The sequence below is a fragment of the Camelus ferus genome, chromosome 14, assembly GCF_009834535.1.
Source record: "Camelus ferus isolate YT-003-E chromosome 14, BCGSAC_Cfer_1.0, whole genome shotgun sequence".
NCBI classification, from domain to species: Eukaryota; Metazoa; Chordata; class Mammalia; order Artiodactyla; family Camelidae; genus Camelus; species Camelus ferus.
The window spans coordinates 14,837,200-14,856,417 of NC_045709.1; the positions used below are offsets into that span (position 1 = coordinate 14,837,200).

At 42.5% G+C, this 19,218-nt stretch overlaps 1 protein-coding gene and 1 long non-coding RNA gene across 6 annotated transcripts in view; one reads left to right on the plus strand and one right to left on the minus strand.

Moving 5' to 3' along the window:
* LOC116668562 overlaps nucleotides 1-18,831 on the minus strand; it is a 43,545-nt gene extending 24,714 nt beyond the window's left edge. Inside the window, exon 1 of the long non-coding RNA XR_004325704.1 lies at nucleotides 12,617-18,831. This is a non-coding gene — a long non-coding RNA (uncharacterized LOC116668562). The remainder of the gene's footprint in view (nucleotides 1-12,616) is intronic.
* DCLK1 (doublecortin like kinase 1) overlaps nucleotides 1-19,218 on the plus strand; it is a 298,064-nt gene that overhangs the window by 268,684 nt on the left and 10,162 nt on the right. For 3 of the 5 annotated variants that reach the window (XM_032496295.1, XM_032496297.1, XM_032496296.1), the window contains exon 16: nucleotides 5,315-5,428. In XM_032496295.1, coding sequence (XP_032352186.1) covers nucleotides 5,315-5,428 — 114 coding nt within the window. Of the gene's footprint in view, nucleotides 1-5,314; nucleotides 5,429-10,684; nucleotides 10,759-19,218 lie in introns of all 5 variants that reach the window. The other 2 variants (XM_032496299.1, XM_032496298.1) reach the window with 1 other exon arrangement.

The window sequence follows — 19,218 nt, forward strand, 5'->3', positions numbered from 1 at the left end:
GTTGATTCACAACTACCTGTCACCTTCTTGGCCTTTACATTTTATTTTACTTCCTTTTTCTCACTTACACACTCTTTTGAAAAGATACTACTAAGCCAAGATACTCAAAAAGGAAAAAAAAGAACAAGATGAAGAAGAAAAAGCAAGAGCCTGGATAATGTTTTTTTTATTCCATGCTCTTAAAAATCAATGCTACCCATACAAAAATATATAAGCATCCGTCTAATAGTTGTGAGCAATTAAGAGCACCCTGCAATGCTACTGTAATGATAAATGAAACTACTTATCTGGGTTCATAAATCGTAAATGACTGACGTGGAATTCCACTCTCCGTTTGGGCATCTTATCCTGTCCATTCTCCAAGGGAGACGTTAATTTGCTTCACATGTTCTCCCCGAGTGCAGTGTGAATTGTAGGCGTGGAGGATACACAGGGCCAAGCTAAGGGAGTCAGAAATCCTGGGATGTCGTACAGCTGGGGATGGTTAACTGGAGGCGAGGGGCCGCGCACTGGGTTGTGGAATGGAACTGCTGGTGAAGAGCCTTCTAATGTTCTTGGGATTGTTCAAATCGTTTTAAACGAAATCAGAATATTCCGGTAGTGAACTGCTCAAGACTGCCATGCTTCTCATAAATTTACAGATAGTATTAACACTAGAGTCTGGCAATGCATAGACTGAAATCCAGATCCATGATTCAAAAACAAAACTCCATGAAGGAAGGAGGATTTTCTAAAAGCATGACCCCTGGAGCGGTTTCCCCAAGGAAAGAGAGGAATTCACTCTACTGAGTGACCTCACGTCCCAGCTTCATACCCCTCCCCACAGCTCCTCCCCGACACATCCATCCGCTAGAGGAATGGAGACCAGGAGGCTGGGTCTCCTACAGACAGCTGGGAGAGTTCATTTTCCATTTTGCAAACTAATTTTGTTCTTGTCGGTTGCAATGCTCTGCCAAGTGGCGGATGGGAATTTCTAAATCAAAACCCACGAACCTCAAACTACAACCAGCCCGTGTCAGACTTCAGAAAGTACTCCCAGAGCCTCCATACCAGAGCGTGTGGTAATAAGGCTGTAACTACTGTGTGACGTACTGCCAGGTGTGTCACGTTTAGAAAATTCACAGCACATTTTTGGCACATAGTCTATTCGGAATAATGGCGATGAAGATGTATATATAAAAATGTGTGTTTTTCATGGCCCTATTTATTTTATTGATGCAAGACAGTACGTTAGCTAAATCTCCTCCGCCATTCTGTCAGCCTTAGGTACAGATTAGGTCTCCGTAAAGCCATGTCTTTTAATCCAATTATGCTCAGAGCCTTCAAAACTGAGACAGAGATTCTGCAGACATTTCAGTTGCTGGGGTGTGTGTGTGTGTGTATGTGTGTGTGTGTCAGTGTGTGCACTCGGGTGTGCGTGTGTTTTACCTTCTCTAGCTGAGACACCCTATTTCATTGGGGGAAAAAATCCTGAAATGTTTTAAGATTTATGAAGTCAGAAGCCTCTCTGACAACTTGTTTCACTACTTTCATTGCTTCAGCGTGAACTAATAACCCAAGGGAAGCTGAAACCTTCACTCGAATTTAAAGCTGGAGGCCTGAACCCCCAGGCCCCAACGTTTGAAAGAGTTGCTAGGAGTCTTGACAGGAGATTAGGACCAGGACAGAGCTGGGAAATGATAACAGAGTCCATTGTGAGGGTGGTGAGAAGCTGGAAAACTGGCAGGGAGAAAAAAGCCAGGTGAAGGGAAATTTCTGGCCAAAACGGCAGTCGTGGGGAAGTGAGAAAGAGAAGCGATTGTGCAGCAGGGGATGAATCTCCCTCAGGAAGTGAAGGAGGGGCTGCCTGTATGGAATCCCTATTATTTGTTTTCTCTGCATCTGGACCCACCAGTCAGAGCCCACCCCACAACCCAGAGCACCTTCCCGGCACCCAGGGTCAGCCCAGCCGTCCAGCACTGCCTGCTGCTCCACGCAGGATGCGAGAGTCCTGGCCCTAACACGGCACATTCTGACATCCCAGATGAGTGGCTGCCCAGTCTTTCCGGGGCATAGAAGCTTCTAATTTCTCACTACATCCCTCTGGACCCCCGGAGGTGCTCAGCATCCCTTTGAATGACCTCCATCCAAATGCTTCCTGGGCTCCATCAGGGCTTGTCCAAATAGTCTCTTGGTTTTTTTCAGCCCCTAGTTCAGTCCTCCTTCCTCCTGACCATTGTGCTCCTTTCATCATGGAAAAGATGACTCCCTGAGTCATTCCACTGAACACTCCTGGACCTCTTTTTGTAGCCAACGCCCTGCCCTCAGTGCCCTTCAGTGCCCTTGACAGTGCAACGTGGTGTGGTGGGCGGACCACAGGGTTCCAACCTGGTGCACGCCTGACTCAGCCACCTTCTAGCCCTGTGACCTACAGCAAATTATGTAACTTTGTAGAACCTCAGTTTGCTCATGTTCAGAATGGGACTAACAACACATATTGTAGAAGATGATCTGAGGATGAAGAAGATGTAGAACGTTAGCACCAGGCCGCATAATGGTTAACTCTTGGGCGCCTTCCTCCCTTCCCACCTTTCTCTTTCAGCTTTGCTCCCGTCCTCACCCTTTCTCTCCTATTTTATAACCTGAAGCTCATACAGATCTTTTTGCCTTAGGTAGCCTTAATAGAACTCTAGAAGTGTATGTGTACTTTGGGGCGTGAGGCGCAGTGGGGCACCACTGTATCAGGCTGCCCCCTTTCCTTCCAGCAGAACCCCAAATTGTGATACCTTCATTAAAGGCACATCATTCCATCCCTTGCCCAGTGTTTAAATCCTCCCCAGGTTCTAGTGTAGATTCCAAGGGCTGCTGTTTCATTCACAAGTTGTGCACACACCACTGAATTTGCCCTTGTGTTGAAAACTCTAGCCTGTCTAACCCTAATTCTCTGATTCTCATCACACTTCTCTTCCGCTTGTATCATTGGGACCTGGATGAAGGGAGGAGAGTGGTCCTCTACACTTCCTGCACTTACACCCTCTTATTAGAAAGCATTGCTTTATTCCTAATTGAGAGTAAGGCTTCAATCTCCAGATCTTCAGGGGACTTCACTGTGGCCTGTCTTTCCCTGTTTTCCAGCTTTTTCTTCCATCGCTCTCCCAGTGGTTGACCCATTGTTGGCAAACATGCCTCGTGGCTTCCCACTGGCACACATCCGTGCACCGAAACATTGCCTGTCCTCCTCTCTACCTGTCCGTCTGTTCCCTTCCAGGAGGACCAGGTGGAATCCCTTATCCCTCATGACGTCCACATTCACTGAAAATATGTCCTCTCTTCTGAGCTCCTTCGGTGTTTCTAGCTGAGCCACACAGCCCACTGCCTGGCGATGGCTCTTTCTTATCTTCTTGGCCTGTTTGTCATTTGACCTGGTGTGTGCCTACCTTGTCCGCCAGTTAGCCTGCAAGGGTCTGGTGGACAGCGATCATTTCCTCTCCCCACTCTGCCCTCCCCGACGTAGTCCTGCACGTAGTAGGCACTTCAGACAACGCTGTTTCCATTCTCTCCCCAAGTATCATCCCATGCTACCCTAACAGACCTTCATTTTATTTCTCTCAATACAGAATTAAAAAAAAAATTTTCAGTTCACTCTGCATCATTGGAAAGCCTCCATCCTCTAGATTTGGTTTCAGATGTGAGTTAGTAGCATAATAATTGTTCCTTCTTCTAGCCATTAATAAATCAGCCCAAGAATATCGTAAACTGAGCATCCACTGTGCGTAGGGCACTGAACCAAGTGTTTATATTAAAGATTGCAGACACGTGGGAGGTGTGTTACAAAAGGGCAGGAGTTGAGATGTATACACATATATACATTTATATATATAACATATATGCAAAATCTTCTAACACCAAAAAGAATATAAATAGTGCAAAAATATATAATGAAAAAGCATTAGGAGTTTATAAAGGAACCATTATAACAGATTATGCTTAATAGCAGGAAAATGGGAACAGATGATTTGGACCCAAGTTATGAAGAAAAAGAGAGACCACAGGGGTCAGAAGAGGGAAGCCTGTGCCTGTTTTTGGTCGCTGTTACTTCCCCGTCACTTACTGTAGTGCCTAGGCCGCGGCAGACATGCAGTTAATATCGGCTGCAGAAATGAGTAGCCTGAGGCTGAAAAAAGGAGTGAATCCCAGGTGGAGAGACCAGGTTATGTAAAAGAGCCAGCATGCGGCACTTGGAAAGCAGCACCTCTGTTTTCCTGGGGGGAGCCAAGAAATTCCGTGCAAAATGATGGGGAGGAAGGCGAGAAGGAAAATGACAGATGGCATTGAAATCTTGTCAGGAATTTTGGGTTAAACAGACAGTAACAAACACTTGATTATCCATTCATCCCACAAATATTTGTTAAGCATCTACTGTGTGCCAAGGTACATGCTAAGACGTGGGGGTTCTATAGCGGACAGTCTGTCTTCAAGGATCGCTCAGTCTCTTCATCGCGCACTAGTAAGTGGTGGCACCTGCTCTGGACTCTGGTTATGGTTATTCTAACAGTATTTAGCGAAGGAGGGAAATCTCCTCCAGCCTCCATCATAGATGGCTCCAGTGGAGAACAGATGCCTTAATGAAAATGAGCTGCAATGCCAAGTATGTCATAAAAAGAGATGATCTGAAGGCCACAAGGAAGACTTAAATTTAAGGGAAGGAGGGGAGGGTAATAGCTCAGTGGTGGTGTGCATGCTTAGCGTGCATGAGGTCTTGGGTTCAATTCCCAAAACAAGAAGCTTAAGGGAGAACTTTCTATGTGGAAGCTTGTCTGGGATTATAGAGTGACAGATTGAGTAGCTGTAGAGCCAGCCCGAGTTTATTTACCGGCTCCTGCGTGAGCCCAGATCTGTCAGTTTCCTTGGCTTTGGATCTGAATGATGGGCTTAAGAGGATAAAACGCTTGGGTTAGGGGAAAAAAAAATGTTTATATTGATTTTGGAGGGGGGGTAGTTGTCCAGATTAACTTGCTCTTTGACGTATGTCTCTAGAGCTGAAATCAATTTTATTAGATATTTAAAAAACATATTTTACTTAGGGACAAAACTCTGAGGTTGAGATGACACCACAAATTAGTTTTAGAGCAAAAGGGGAAATGAAGGCGCCCTTGGATCAGGACTTCCAACAACAACATTTAATGAGAAGATGTTGGTCTGTTTCTTCCTGAAATGTTCTGAATTTTAAGATCACTGCCTTTTCCTGGAATATCTTGGCCTCATTTTCCATTTATCTCATTTTTTTTTTGGTCCTTTTCTCCTATTTTATTTCTTTTTTTTTTTTCTCCTCCAGGATGATGGTCTCCCAGAAAATGAACATCAGCTGTCAGTAGCAGGAAAGATAAAGAAGCATTTCAACACAGGCCCCAAGCCGAACAGCACGGCAGCTGGCGTCTCTGTCATAGCAGTAAGCATCTGAAATACTCACCTATAACTTTCTAAAAGCAACCCACCTCGGAGACAGGCATTGCGCAGGAGATCCTACCCAGAGACAGCAGAATGGGTCATTTCTCTAGGCAGCTCGGCCACTGAAAGCACGGCGGGGAGGTCGGGGGCTTACACATGAGATGCGTTTTTGCTGATCATTTCGCTGGGAGTCACATCATTATCCAACACCTCCAGGGGGTCTTGCAGGATATAGTAATTTCATGATTTATTTTTGAAAGCAGAAGGCCTCCCCTACACTGGACTCCGCCAATGCAAACTTCTGGGCTCTGAGCAAAAAGAGTTCAGACTGTCATTTTGCCAGGACCTGGGAGGGCAGGAAAGCCGGGAGGACATGGCAGAGAGAGAGTGGAATACTGTCGATCTTTGTACGAGACTCAAACGAAAGGCACAACGTGGCAGGAAGCTTGCCCAGAAAGATTTTTCGTGAAGCTGAATTGCTGTGAACATGCAAAGAAATCACGATTTCTTGCTCCTTAGCAATTTCTGTTTTTAAAGCGGAGAGTCTTGGAACATTTTGTTGATGCGGGTGCACAAGGCTTTTTTTTTTTTTTCCCTGTTCCATACATGCAGACATGCTCTACATGCAATTTGATAGCAGCTCTAGGCAAAGATTAAATTGGGCAGAGAAATAATGAAACCTTATACTTCCTGGTGTCATATTCTAGAGTAAATATATTCAGGTCCCAGATTACTTGAGTTTTTAATAATTTCCTCCTTTTATCAGAGTATGAACATTTTAACATAGTCAATGTGAAGTCACTTGAGCTGTTTTTCTTCTTTAAACCGAGAACTTAGACACTACACTGTCGAATTTTGAGAAATATTTATGCTACTAAACAGATGTCGTGCTCGTCAGCAATACTGAATATTTATCTGTTTCTACGGGTGTTTTGCTTTTCTTCCTCTTTTTCTTTCTCGGTTGTGCTAGAACTCCACATAAAGCTAAAGATAAATAAGTGACAACCCAAATACGGCACAATCAGTCCAAGATCTGGGTTACTGAATATTCGATAGGCGCTTCCAGAATGTGCAGGTGGCACAAATGCATGCGTGCACGCTCTTGTACTGTTTGCATTTCTTGTTTTGGGGTTGAACCCTTTCAGCAGGGAGTTACGTGAGTCTGAGTAACCGGCTCCTGAGGACCCTGACAGCACTAAAAAGAACGCACTCTCTTCCCCAAGCCCCCTCTGGGCTGCTGGGGATTTAACATTGTAACAAGTGGTCCTTCTCGCCCCACCTCCCCCCAGCTCTCTAGTTCTCTCTAAGGAAATTCAGTGCAGAAGTACAGAGTCCATGTCTTCATAGATCGTCAGTGTTCTTTGTTATCAGCTAACATGCAGTCAGGAATTTTTGAGAGTAACAGTCTCATGATGTTTCTTAACAAAATCAGACATGCTATCCTCTGTTTTCATCATTCATCTAAGACTTAAGCCTATTCCAAAACGTTTGGTCCCACCCTTTTCTTGTGGAGTGGACTGCCAGCACGCTTGTCCATGAAAAGGACTGCTTTTCTGCTCTTGCTGAGGGCTTACAGCTGCTAGAGGTGCTTTTTCCACCTCTGTCATCTTGGGGTTTGTTTTTGTTTCTCCTGGTCTTTTATTTTAATTAGTCTTTGGTTAAGTTTGCCTTGGTTGCCCAGTACGCTTTGTTCACAGTGTTCTGGGAGTCTTCTAGTGACCAAGAGCAGGAATTTCAGGGCAATTCTCCAATAGACAGACAACACGGATTGGAGGGGAAATCCTACTTTAATCAAACCTGGATAAATTTTGAAACCTAATCCATGTGAGTTTATTAAAACTTCATCTAAGTAGAGCTCAAAAAAAAAAAAAAAAAAAAACCCCACTCCCCAGTTAGTATCTGAAGATTAAAGGTCCACTGTTTTTTTTCCCTCTGAATATCATGACTGGACCATCTTGAATGCAATTTAATTTATCAGTTTCTCAGTTCATCACTAATGTGTTTCCATGGAAACTGTACCAACTGGTAATACACTTACAGACAGTAAAATGGGCTGTGCGTGTTGAGTTGTGCATTAGTTGCATGCTTCTTTAATCTCTTTATCCACGACAAAGTTTTGGAAAAAAGTAATCAACTCAACTCAGACTAGAAATAATTGACTTTCTGGAGAAATATCTGAAAAAATGCTTTGTCAACTGTGAAGTACAATTCACATGTTGACCACTATCGGTATTTCAAACCTGAAAGAGAATATTGCTGTAAATTTCAGGGGGTGTTTCAGGAGAAGCTGGCCTACTATAATAAAAGCATGCATTTATGCATCTTCTACTGTAACATATGCATTTATGCATCATCTAACATAATGTATGCATTTGTGCATCTTTTGCTGTAATATATGCATTTATGCATCTTCTACCATAATATATGCATTTATGCATCATCTACCATAATATATGCATTTGTGTATCTCTCCTTTATAAATGTCCACACCCTCCCTAAGAACCTGGGGTAGGTCACCAGGTGCAGAGTGGGGCTGCAAGTTAGAAACCAGCCAGTTTGGCTGCTTTTATAATTACCTTTCACTGGATAAGCACTGGATAAGGCAATATATACTCCATCACCATGTTCCCATTCTTAAAAGACTAAGACCCAGGGGACCATCACACACTAAAGGAGCCCTGGCTTTAAATAGTATTCCAATTCAAACTAAAGTATAATTTCAAAGGAATGATGTTCTGCTGTAAGACAGAACAGAAGTGAGAGATGGAAGGAATAGCCTTCATAGATGGTAGGTTCTATAAAGATTATTTGACAATTTGATAATGGAATATAATTATTAATTCACCCACATGATGGAAATTTCTGTAATTCATGTAATACTGTAACGACTTCCATTTGATAGATATAGGGGAAAAAAACTGATTTCAGCATAAATTTCATTCAGACAGAATTTTTTTCCTATGGGCATGTATGCTCTCCCCAGAGGCTATCAAATGATATATTTTATTTTGAATTGCCATTATAATAGGACTGCTTTTTTGGAAATTATATACACCCTTTCAAATTAAAAAATACATATACTATTTAGCATGTAGTATCAATCAGCTTGTCTTTTTAGGAAATCAATAGTTAAGTCATTAGTCTTTAACTGGTAATTCTCTTTCCATCGTTAAAAACCTCACTATCTGCTCAAAAAGGAATTCATGACACTTTTTCTTTCCCCAAGTGACAGAGGAAAAAGAGCATGCTGTCATAACAAATCGGCTCTCGTCACAGGTGTAATTTATGACATGAACATAGTTTAACGTGTATTCATGGTTCCGAACCTTAATGTTTTTTTGTTCATGTTGTCATTTTTTTTCTTCTCTGCTTCCCACCCCCTACATTATGAAGACCAAAGAAAGGACAAATGATAACTTTATACTGAGGTCCTCGAGTTGGCGAGGAGAGTAATTACCAGCTGGAGGCTCACCGGGCTCCTAGGGCCCCTCTCAAAGGAGAAAAGGTGCCTGACGTTTAGGTCAGGCGGCGTGATTAGGCAGAAGGAAACTCGTCGCTGTCCTTGTAACTGCAACATTCTGCCCCTCGGAAGGACGCCATCGTCCCTCCACTACCTTTCCCAGTAGCTGGGGCGTTCAAACCAAACCAAACCAAACCAAAGGAAACCAGAACGGAACAGAGGAAGGGAAACAAAAGGTTATTAAAACGCAATTTATAGACATAAAATGGAATTAGAGATGACATTTTAACGGTGGACTTCTTGAGAGCTAAGGGACGGGAGGGAGGCCTTATTAGATTTGCTCAGCTTGATGAAGAACCGATGACTCAGATGTCAGTTCCAATTTATTTTTCCTCATTTAATGCAGTTTATTATTTTAACCGATAATTTTCCTAATGCTTTCAAGTCCTTCTTTTGCATTTTGCTCATGCAAATAGAACATTTCAGTCTAATTGGACAAATCCATACTAATCAGTGTGCAAATAATTGTGATAGTGGGAAGCTTCTTTCTAAAGCCAGAGACCTCTGCACCAGGGCACTCCCGAATGCAGTGTTATGAGACTCTTCGCCTGTAGGTGGCAATAGAGAGCTAGTTACGAAGTAGCCATCCCTGGGCTGAAACAGAAATGCAGGCCTTCGTCTTCCTAACAGCAACTGTACTTCGATTTTTTTTTTTCCTAAATAAAATGAACTTACATTTTTAAAGAAAGATTAAAATCTGACATTGTCGTTCCATGAACACTGGCATAGCCTAGTTTATAACCAGAATACCAAATCTCCTGAGCAGTTTTTTTAAACGCTTGGTGCCTTGGCATGTTTTTGAAATGCCTTTGTGAATTTAGCAGTGGAAACTGTCATCCCATCATGCCGGCACCACACTTGAAAGCACTCATGAGCCTCTCCAGAAAGAAAGGTGGTCAACTTGCATCCTCTCAGGGGCAGAACTGGGGAGCGGGCATATGGCATAATTATTGTTTTTCAAATTTGGGGATTGAATCTTTTATTCCTAGGTAGCCAAAGGCTAACATCTTATTCCAGGAGGAACCACCTTGAGAATTTACCCTGTCTTCTATTTATTGTACCTTTTGTTAATCATAAGCACGTAACTGTACATATGCATTTTTAACATACAGTGAAAAGCTTTTCATTTTATTTTCTGTATTTCCTTGGAGAAGATTTACTGTTTTATACTATATCTTTTTGGTTCGTAAATGTAACTGATTCACCTTTAAGAGTAGCTCCACTTTTGAAAATTAACTCTTAGTGAAAGAAATCCAAATTGCTGTGATTTATAGGCATTTAAAACCTAGTTCTTTCCATCTTTTATTTCATATTTATGAAGCCCTCAAATTTAAGCTTGATGCGGTAAGATATGGGGTGGGCCAATCTGCTTTCTCTTAGGAGGCGAACACTGATTTCAGCACTTTATTGTAAAGCATTTTTCATTGCTTTAGAATATGAAGAGGGGTGTACATCTTTTGAAATTGAGAGGATATTATTAAATGTGCATTCAAAAACTTGTTTGAAAAATTAATCTTTTCTAACAAATTGGCCTCCGAGCTATTCATGAGGGATTAGTGTCTTTTCTTGCCTTTTTTATTTTCCATGTGCAGATCTAGGATGTTAGCTAGTCACCCTGCACAAGAGGCATCGTAACTCTATATACATATATAGTCAATGAAGATCAGCTTGGTCTGGAGTCGTAATCCTTTAGCACAATGTCGATCCACTGAGTTGCCCCCATTTCTCTCTGCTCAGCTGGACCACGGGTTTACCATCAAGAGATCAGGGTCTTTGGACTACTACCAACAACCAGGAATGTATTGGATAAGGTATGAGATGGTGCAGCTCAACAGTCAGTGTTTCCATGGCAACGTGCTGGCAGTCTCCATTAACCAGTTTCTTCAGTGGATAAACATGCTTTTGATTTGTTATCCAGTCCATATGCTGCTTTATCAGTTTCATTTTAATCTTGATTGAGATGCCACACCCCCTCATTCCTTTTTTTCACCCATTATTCACACTGACATTTGCCAGCTTTCTTTCCATTGCACATGCTCAGTATCAATTTTCCTTACAGTTAAAAGGACAGTATATTTAGTGTTAATGTCAAAGCATTTTCCTGATGTTGCTGATTAAACAATGATTTCTAGTGCTTTTCTGTCCCTTAACAAATGGGAGAACAATAGTACCTTAGTATATGTTCTCTAGACGTATATACTGTCATTTTAAAATCATCAAGCCCGACCTTGACCTTATTAGATGGATGAAACAATGCATTTACACCTTAGTCCTAGAAGCTCCTCCGAGCACAGCGAGCTATAGAATGCATTGTGTGTGTTGGTAAGCTTGTGTTTTCCAATTCTCCACCTTTTTGTTTTGTTTTGTTTTTGTTTGATTGTTACTTCTCTCCCCCTGGAAATCCCTTTCTGTACTAGCTATTGCATGAATTTATTTTTTGATATTTTGTAACTGTCAGATCACTTAGCTGGCTTATCTGCTCAAGCAAAAGGGACTATGGGAGGTATCGATTCTTTTTTTTTAAAAACTGGGTTAAGAATTCTATCCAATCATTTTCTATTCCAGTCAGCCGCCCTGGCATTTCCTTCCAGGGGCATTGTTTGTGTCTCTTTAAGTTCTCCACAGGCAGGATGGTTTTTGATGGTTTTTGATGGTTTGAGAAATGAACTCTGAGAAGTCCTAGGCAACTCTTCTTCTCCATCTTAATGTTTCTGAAATGATCTCCAGGTAAAGCTCCACATCTGAGCGTTTGCTAAGAAAAAATTCCACTGGGTTTGGCATTTGTTTCCCCCAAATGATCTTGCCTGTCTGCAGTAGTATAGTGGCTGCCTTATGCTGTTTCATGGAATAGACTAAACTGAAAGAAAGAGAGAGAGAAAGAGAGAAAGAAAGAGAAAGGAAGAAAGAAAGGAAAGGAAGAAAGAAAGGAAAGAAAGAAAGAAAGAAAGAAAGAAAGAAAGAAAGAAAGAAAGAAAGAAAGAAAGAAAGAAAGAAAGAAAGAAAGAAAAAGAAAGAAAGAAAAGAAAGAAAAAGAAAGAAAGAAAGAAAAGAGAAAGGAAGAAAATAAACACAATTTTAACCCCCAAATATTACTCAGTTTTTTTCTACAATTAGACACTAGAATCAAAGGCCTTAGGGAAGCAGAAAAGTCCAACCTTTGACACAGAATCCAAATATCTAAGATCATGATGCTTTCTAAGTCTACTGAAAGCATGATAATACCCAAACTTCAAACAATATTTTAGAGTCAGTTTGACACAGAAGGTTATTTGTATCTTCTAGATGGGTCCTGCATGTAGGAGTTGCACCCCTGCCTTTTATTTACCTAGTAAATGAGCTTTATCAATGTAGAAAGAATTCCATTTTATTTTTAACCTTTTTTGGGGGGTAGGGGGTGGCCAATCAGTCATGACTTGCCTTTGTGCAGACTCTTCTTTTTGACTTTTTTACATGGAAGATGATCCATCCACCTTTTACTTTTTACTGAAAGATAATGTACATTCTGAAGAATGCATGTGAGTGCCTGTCTCAGCAAATCTTCACAAACTGAGCACACCCCTGTCGCAAGCACCCAGCTCAGGCACAGAACATTTCTAGCACCCCCAGAGGACCCCCGCCCCCCAGCGCCCTTCCGGGGAGGGTCACATAGCCCCGAGGATAAACACTGACCTGGAGTCTATCCGCATTCATTAGCTTTGGCTGGTTTTGTTCTTTATATAGATCGACTCACATCATGCTCCGTGCTTTTTCAGTTGTATGTCTCCTAACCTCAGGCATATTAAGCAAACATATACGAGGAAAGATAATATACAATTAAAAATAGGCATCAAATATGTCTATAGTTGTGCACTTTTGATAACCCAAATTACTCGTATAAATTAATTTCAAAAAAAAACCTCTGGAAAATTGTATTACTCAATTTGGAGGCTTAAGGGTGAGTGCAAAACACCAAATAAACACAATAATTAATAAAAGTAACCAAGTATAAAAAGGCCATTTGACTAAATCCCAGTGATGGTTCCCATCAGCAGACAAAATGCCATGTCCCTGAATAATGGGCAGGAGCAGATGGGAGATCATCTCCTTTTTCTTCCACACATAAACTGCTCTGTTTTCCAGCTGGGGGCAGTAACAACAATGTTTATAGTTAATGTGTACTAAACAGCGCACCCAGTATGTAAAGCTAAATTGGAGAAATGATGCTAAAAACTCCTCAGCGTATATGCTTAATTAGGAAGTTTTATAATGCCATTTAGCCCTGGAACGAACACACTCTCCTCACTGATCGCAAATGCTTGCCTTTTATCTCCACGGAAGTAGGAGCATTTGTCTAACCACGGTGGCAGCCAACTTTCGAACACAAACAATCATTGCGGACGAAACATCCCCGCTCTCAATTGTTGTGTTTACAAATGCTCGTGGCTGTTTTCACTGCTCTGAGCAAAACACTTGGGAGATGCGCTTGCATTTTGTAAAGTAGCTCATGTCAGGGCAGAAGCTGGGGAAACGTGTCTTTGGGGTGCTCAGAATTGGCAGGTCCTCTTAGCAGGCTTTTTGGTGATGGTGGAGAAATGGTGGGGACCACGCTTCTCCTCCTCTCCTTCATTCTCCTGCCTCCAACAGAAAAATGCTTACAGGCTGTAACCAGGGAAGCAGCGTCCTGCATGGCTTCTTTTTCCAGGAGACTTGCTTCTGTCCCCGAGTCCAGGGGACCCTCTCCCAGGAATGGGCTGCCTGGGCCATTCCACCCTCTTATGGCTGGGCTACAAGCCCCTGGAAAACATTCACATCTCGTTATATCCCCCGCCTAAAAGTGCAACCTTATTCTAAGGGGATGCGTTCACACACATCTCTTCCTCTCCCGAGTGAAGCTGTCACTGTGGCAGGAGCCATGCCCAACAACTCGTGGAGAAGAATTCCTGCATCTTCTGCATGCAGGACAAAGCAACGGCCAGAACCCAATTAAATAAAACAAATATCAAAACAAGGCATATGCTGAGAACTCTAAATAAGATAAAATGTGGAGATGGGCTAGGACTAAAGGGGGGCTGAGTTCCCAGGCGTGACGTGATTCAAATGTGCATATTGGACTCGGGCACGGGGCACCATCCTGAAACAGTGAGTAACGAGGCAGAGCGCGCCTCCGCATGCACAGTCCTCGTGAGGCTATTAAATGCTGTGGTGCCCGGGTGACAAAAGGAACGGGGTCAGTCAGATGCATCTTACTTGGTGTCGGTCTGAAAGATGGGTTCCCGTGAAAGCAGAGAGGAATCCCCCACATGGTGGGAAGAGGGTTCCAAAGGCACACAGCGAGTTGCAATGCCCTGCAGGTTGCTTTGGGGAAAGTTGCCTTGGCTTTGCTCTGCCCTTGAGAAAGGGCCCCTGATGAGTGTCGGGTGCTGCGGGAAGGAAGGGCAGAGGCCTCTGCTCTAGCAAGGGATTAACCAGCCTCCCCATCCCGGCTGGAGCCTCCCTGGGTAACAGAAAGGTTAACATATAGAAGAGGCATAGATTTAAACTTCAAAACCACTCAAACTGGGATTATAGAGAAAAACACCGAGAAGCTGTGCCAGATGCTCAAGTAGCCAAGAGTCTCAGGAGCTGGGCAGCAGCACTTGGGTCGCGGTCCCACAGACGGTGGCTGAGACTAACCCAAGGCTAGTGAGACCACAGTGGGGTTTTACCAAGTCGAACAGGTTGCTCACTCTTGGAGGTTTTATTTTGCTTCATTTTATTTTCAGAGCCCCCTTAAGAAAGGATTCCAACAGTATAGATTTGTCTTTTTAAAACTTAACGTACTTGTTATCCTTAGAAATGAGAAATTGCCACGGTGTCCTAAGACTTACCGATGGGGGTAAACTGAACTGAAATTTTGTAAGTTTTCCTGAGATTCGTAGTGATTCAGTATTGATTGGAAATTCTGTGGTATTGTATTGGTTTTAATCTTGCTGCCCAAACTTCTTTCCCTCTTTATGATTTAAAAAGACGTCTGCCCTCTTTTCTACGCATTTGTTCCTGCCCTACTTTGACTCCATATATTCCCCCGTGATGGTCACTGATAGGATTTAGACTTTTTTGGGTATTAATGTGTAGGAAAGAATACATCGTAAAGAGATTAATCGTAAGTATTGACACACCATTGTTCTATTAGGAAAGAGTGTTAATGTCGATATACTGAAGTCAAATTCTCAAATATGAGTCAAATACATATACTTCTAGAAACTAAAAAGTCTTGAAAATTGAGATAAACAAACCTGATTAAAGACTGGCAGCTCGGTGCATGGAGAGCCCGTGGCTTTGGTGAAGCCCTGGTTTTGGATCCAGCCTGTGCTACTTCCTGTCTGTTGACTTTGGGCAAGGTACATGGTCCTTCTCTGATTTTCCGTTTCCCCATCTATAAAAGGAGAAGAGTATTATCAACCTTCCAAATCTGAGGTGAGGATTAAATGAGATGCCTGTGCAAAAGTGCCTCCTTCACAGACCCAGCCCAAAGGAAGAACCCAGAAAAGATTATTTCAAGAGCACCCACTCCATGCAAGAGATAGATTTTCCTGTGACAACTGATCATCTCTCTGGATCTAAGCATTTGTTACTAACGTAGAGCTATGAACTTTTTTGATGCTTAGATTGGGATAAACTGTTGAATAATTTTTATGTAGATTATCCATAAATTCGGGGCATTAAACTTTACTTAATCAATAGCCTGAGATCCTGATGAAGTATAAACTTAAAAAGTTACCTCTAGGGCAGAGATTGGCAAACTACAGCCAGTGGGCTGAATCTAGCTCACTGCCTGTTTTTATCAATAAAGTTTTATTGGAACACAGCCACACTCATTCATTTATAAATTGCCCGTGGCCACTTCTGCCCTACAGGGGCAGAGTGGAGCAGTCTGTCAGAGAACCATATAGCCTGCAAAGCCTAAAGTACTAACTGGCCTTTCCAGAGAAAGTTTCTCAACACCTGTTCTGGGGGAAAAAATGTTCTAAATTAAAAGGCGCCACCTGATGGGCTTATTAAAAATTGTATCACCACCACTTAGTGGAATGCCTGGCATGTGGTAGGTATCTCATAACTATCTGTTAACTTAATGAATGAATGAACTTTCCAATGGAGGGACCATTAGTAGAGAGAAAACTTGATTTTGAGGAAATGTGCTTGTTAGGAGTTTGTGGTAAAAGAGAGTTTGGACAATCAAATCACAGAGAGGCTCTAGGATAGCAACCCACCATAGCAACCCCAGAGGAAGCCTTTGACAAAGCTGAAAAAATAGTTTTTGTGATAAAAGGAGTTACCCCTTAACTTGCCTCCTTATTTGGTAAGTTCCAAATTTTCATAGATTTTTTTAAAGATAAACTATGCCTGCATTTGTCCTTTAGGTGACTAGTAGGATGAAGGTCAAACAAGATGGCAACTAAGCTTAGCTTCTGCTGTGAGAAAGTCAGGGGCTGAGGGGCGGAGGCAGCATGCCATCCTGACCCTCCAGACACCTGAGCTCAGCAGGTGGCTGTAATTTTAACCCTGTGATGGGAGGGCCACCAGAAACCCCCTGCGGAGCTGGGCCAGGGTGGGATTCTGTGAAGAACCCGATCAGTGGGAGGAGCTCGTGTTTAAGTGTGATGGAGAAGCCTGGAGCAGCTCCGTCCAGGGAAACGGGGGCCACGTTGAGAGTGGCACCCGGACGGGAGCTTCCAAGGCCACTGGTTTCATTCCAGGAGGCCTCCTTTTGCCGTTTAAATGGTCACCTTCGCTTTAGGGAACTACCGTGTCATAGATCCAGATACTGTGCAGTTGCTGGCGAGACCCCAAAAGGATATTAAAGCAAAACAAAACAGAACCATAATAAGCATGACAGCAAGCCAAAATAAATGAGGGTGGATATATCAATCGAGGTGTCAGTTTAATTTTACTAGCAAGCAAAACATTTCCAAAGTGGCAAGCAAATCGTAACTCAGTCCCTACAGAGTAAGGGCGAGCAAAGGAGAGGGTTTCTGAGATTAATGCCCCAACAGCTGCATCCCCGGCTCATTCTCCTAGGTGGTATGAATAATGGATGGGCTCAAAGGCAACATGCACAATAATGTTCTTTTATTAATGAAATGAAGACTGTTTGTGACGGCTGGCAATAAATTAAGAAAAGCGAAAAAGCAAAAGCAGTCACCGTTTGCCTCTGAAAAATGCAGTTGCTTAAATCCAATAATTACTGCCACGACAGAAAACATCGCCTCGGAACTTAAACGAGGTGCATCTCTTGCAAGTCCTGCACGTAGTGCAGAACAGAAATATTTTTGATCCATAGACTGGAAGGTCTATTGTTTGCTAGGAGAAAAACATAACCCACCGTAGTAGATTGATGGTGATACTCAGCATATTCGTAGTATTGCCTAGGTGCACGTTTCCCTAGGAGTGACGCGCTGTACGTCCCCTTCAGTCTACGGCCTGGGAAATGGGGGCTCGACGTGGTTCGGAAACGTGTCCAAGGTCGCATAATCTGCTGAGCTAGGACCAAAAGCTACTTCTCCTGACTTCCCCCTGCTGCTGCTTCCAAGAGGATTAGGCTGAAGCTACCAGACAGGGCACGCATCACACAGACGTGGGCGACTCAGGCAGGCAGAAACAATGTAAAGCTCCAATCCACAGTCTCACTTCATTCCCGACCTAACTCCTCGAGCTGTGTTTCTGCTCTAACATTGCAAAGATTGGCCAGATGGATCCATCCCAGGTGTTTACACTGATTTCCAAATTTAATGTCAGAAAGAAGGATTTCAATCATCTGAGTACTGTGTTGGGGGGAGTGTCATTTCATTATAACAGAAGAAGCCACTGGCCAAATGCAGGAGAGGTGTCCCTTGTTGGAACAGATTTCCTTGGGATCCGGCGAGCACTGTCTCTTATTCATGCATGCCTGGTACTATGGCAGACACCAAAACACGATGGATATGAATGTCTCTGAGATCTCCAACTGCTATGTGTGTAGCCCCCTGAGTTGCTGAGGTCACTGGCATGATTTTACCATTCCTAGGTCTTCACACTTCATCTCACAGCTCCTGAGAACACTGATCACCAAGGGCTTACAGTCTGAGGTGGGGATACACAGTGTTCCTTCTGTGCAGGACAGATTTATATTCGTGTCTCTATGTTCTGCTGTCCGGTCAGTTGTTCCGTCTGTTTCTCAGCATCACCCAGTCCACTGCTAGTTGGCTGTAGCCCCACATGCAATGTAGCCATCGTCATTGGGCCCGTAATTTAAGTAACTAGATTAGAGCTCCCTATTTGGTTATTCCTGGTCAACTTCAGAATCTCAAGAGATTGCTTGCTCACCTCTAACCTGTGATAATTAGCACCCAAATGTGATAATGCAGGCTTCAGATTCTCTTACGAGCTCTTAATGAAGTGATAACTTACCGAGGAGCCCTTGGGAATTCTGCGGCAAGTCCGTTCACGTCGGTTCAACACAGCAGCACACCGTGAGCAAAGTAACTAATAAAACAATAAGGCTGTTGGGAGGCCTTGAGTTTGGGCGGACCATCAAAGCTGAGACTGACCTTCCTTCATAAAGACAGGCGTTAGGAAGCAGAGACCCTATTTGCTTCATCTGTGGGAATTTTTTGTGATGAGTAAAAGAGGAAAACAGCCTTTCAGAAATGGTTCAAAGGCCCCAGATTTAAATCTATGATACAGCACTTCTGAGGGAAAATTTTGTTTTGAATGTTTTCTGTGAGGAAAATGATCAGTTGGATGATAAATATTTTTATAGCAATACTTAAAAAAAATATACATTGACATAATGTTCTCTATCCCTGCTGGATCATCTGTCCTGAACGACATGTGGGGGCTACAGAATTCAGTTGTAAAATTTGAACTGCAGAGGTTTTAGAGGCAAGTTAATTTTATAGCCACAATTAAAATTCTAAAGATACCATATATGACAGTGCTTACTGGACCACAATAATGGTTACTGAGTAGCTAAATATATGAGTACAAGAGATTATTAACTTTATCTGATGTAAGCATTTGATCATATCTAAGACATAAATCATATTCTTAAATATTAACTCATAATACCGTAATTTTTTTACTCTTTTGTATTATAGACTGGCTTAGAGTTCTATTTTTTTGTTATTTAGAAAGTACATAATCAACTACAATAATTACATTCTGTATTAATTTAACAAACATTTACTATGTCCCTAATATGTGTGCCACAGTCAGCTAGGCATTCTGGAAAATGCAAAAAAGGTTCAGATTCTAGCATCGTGGAACTTGTATAG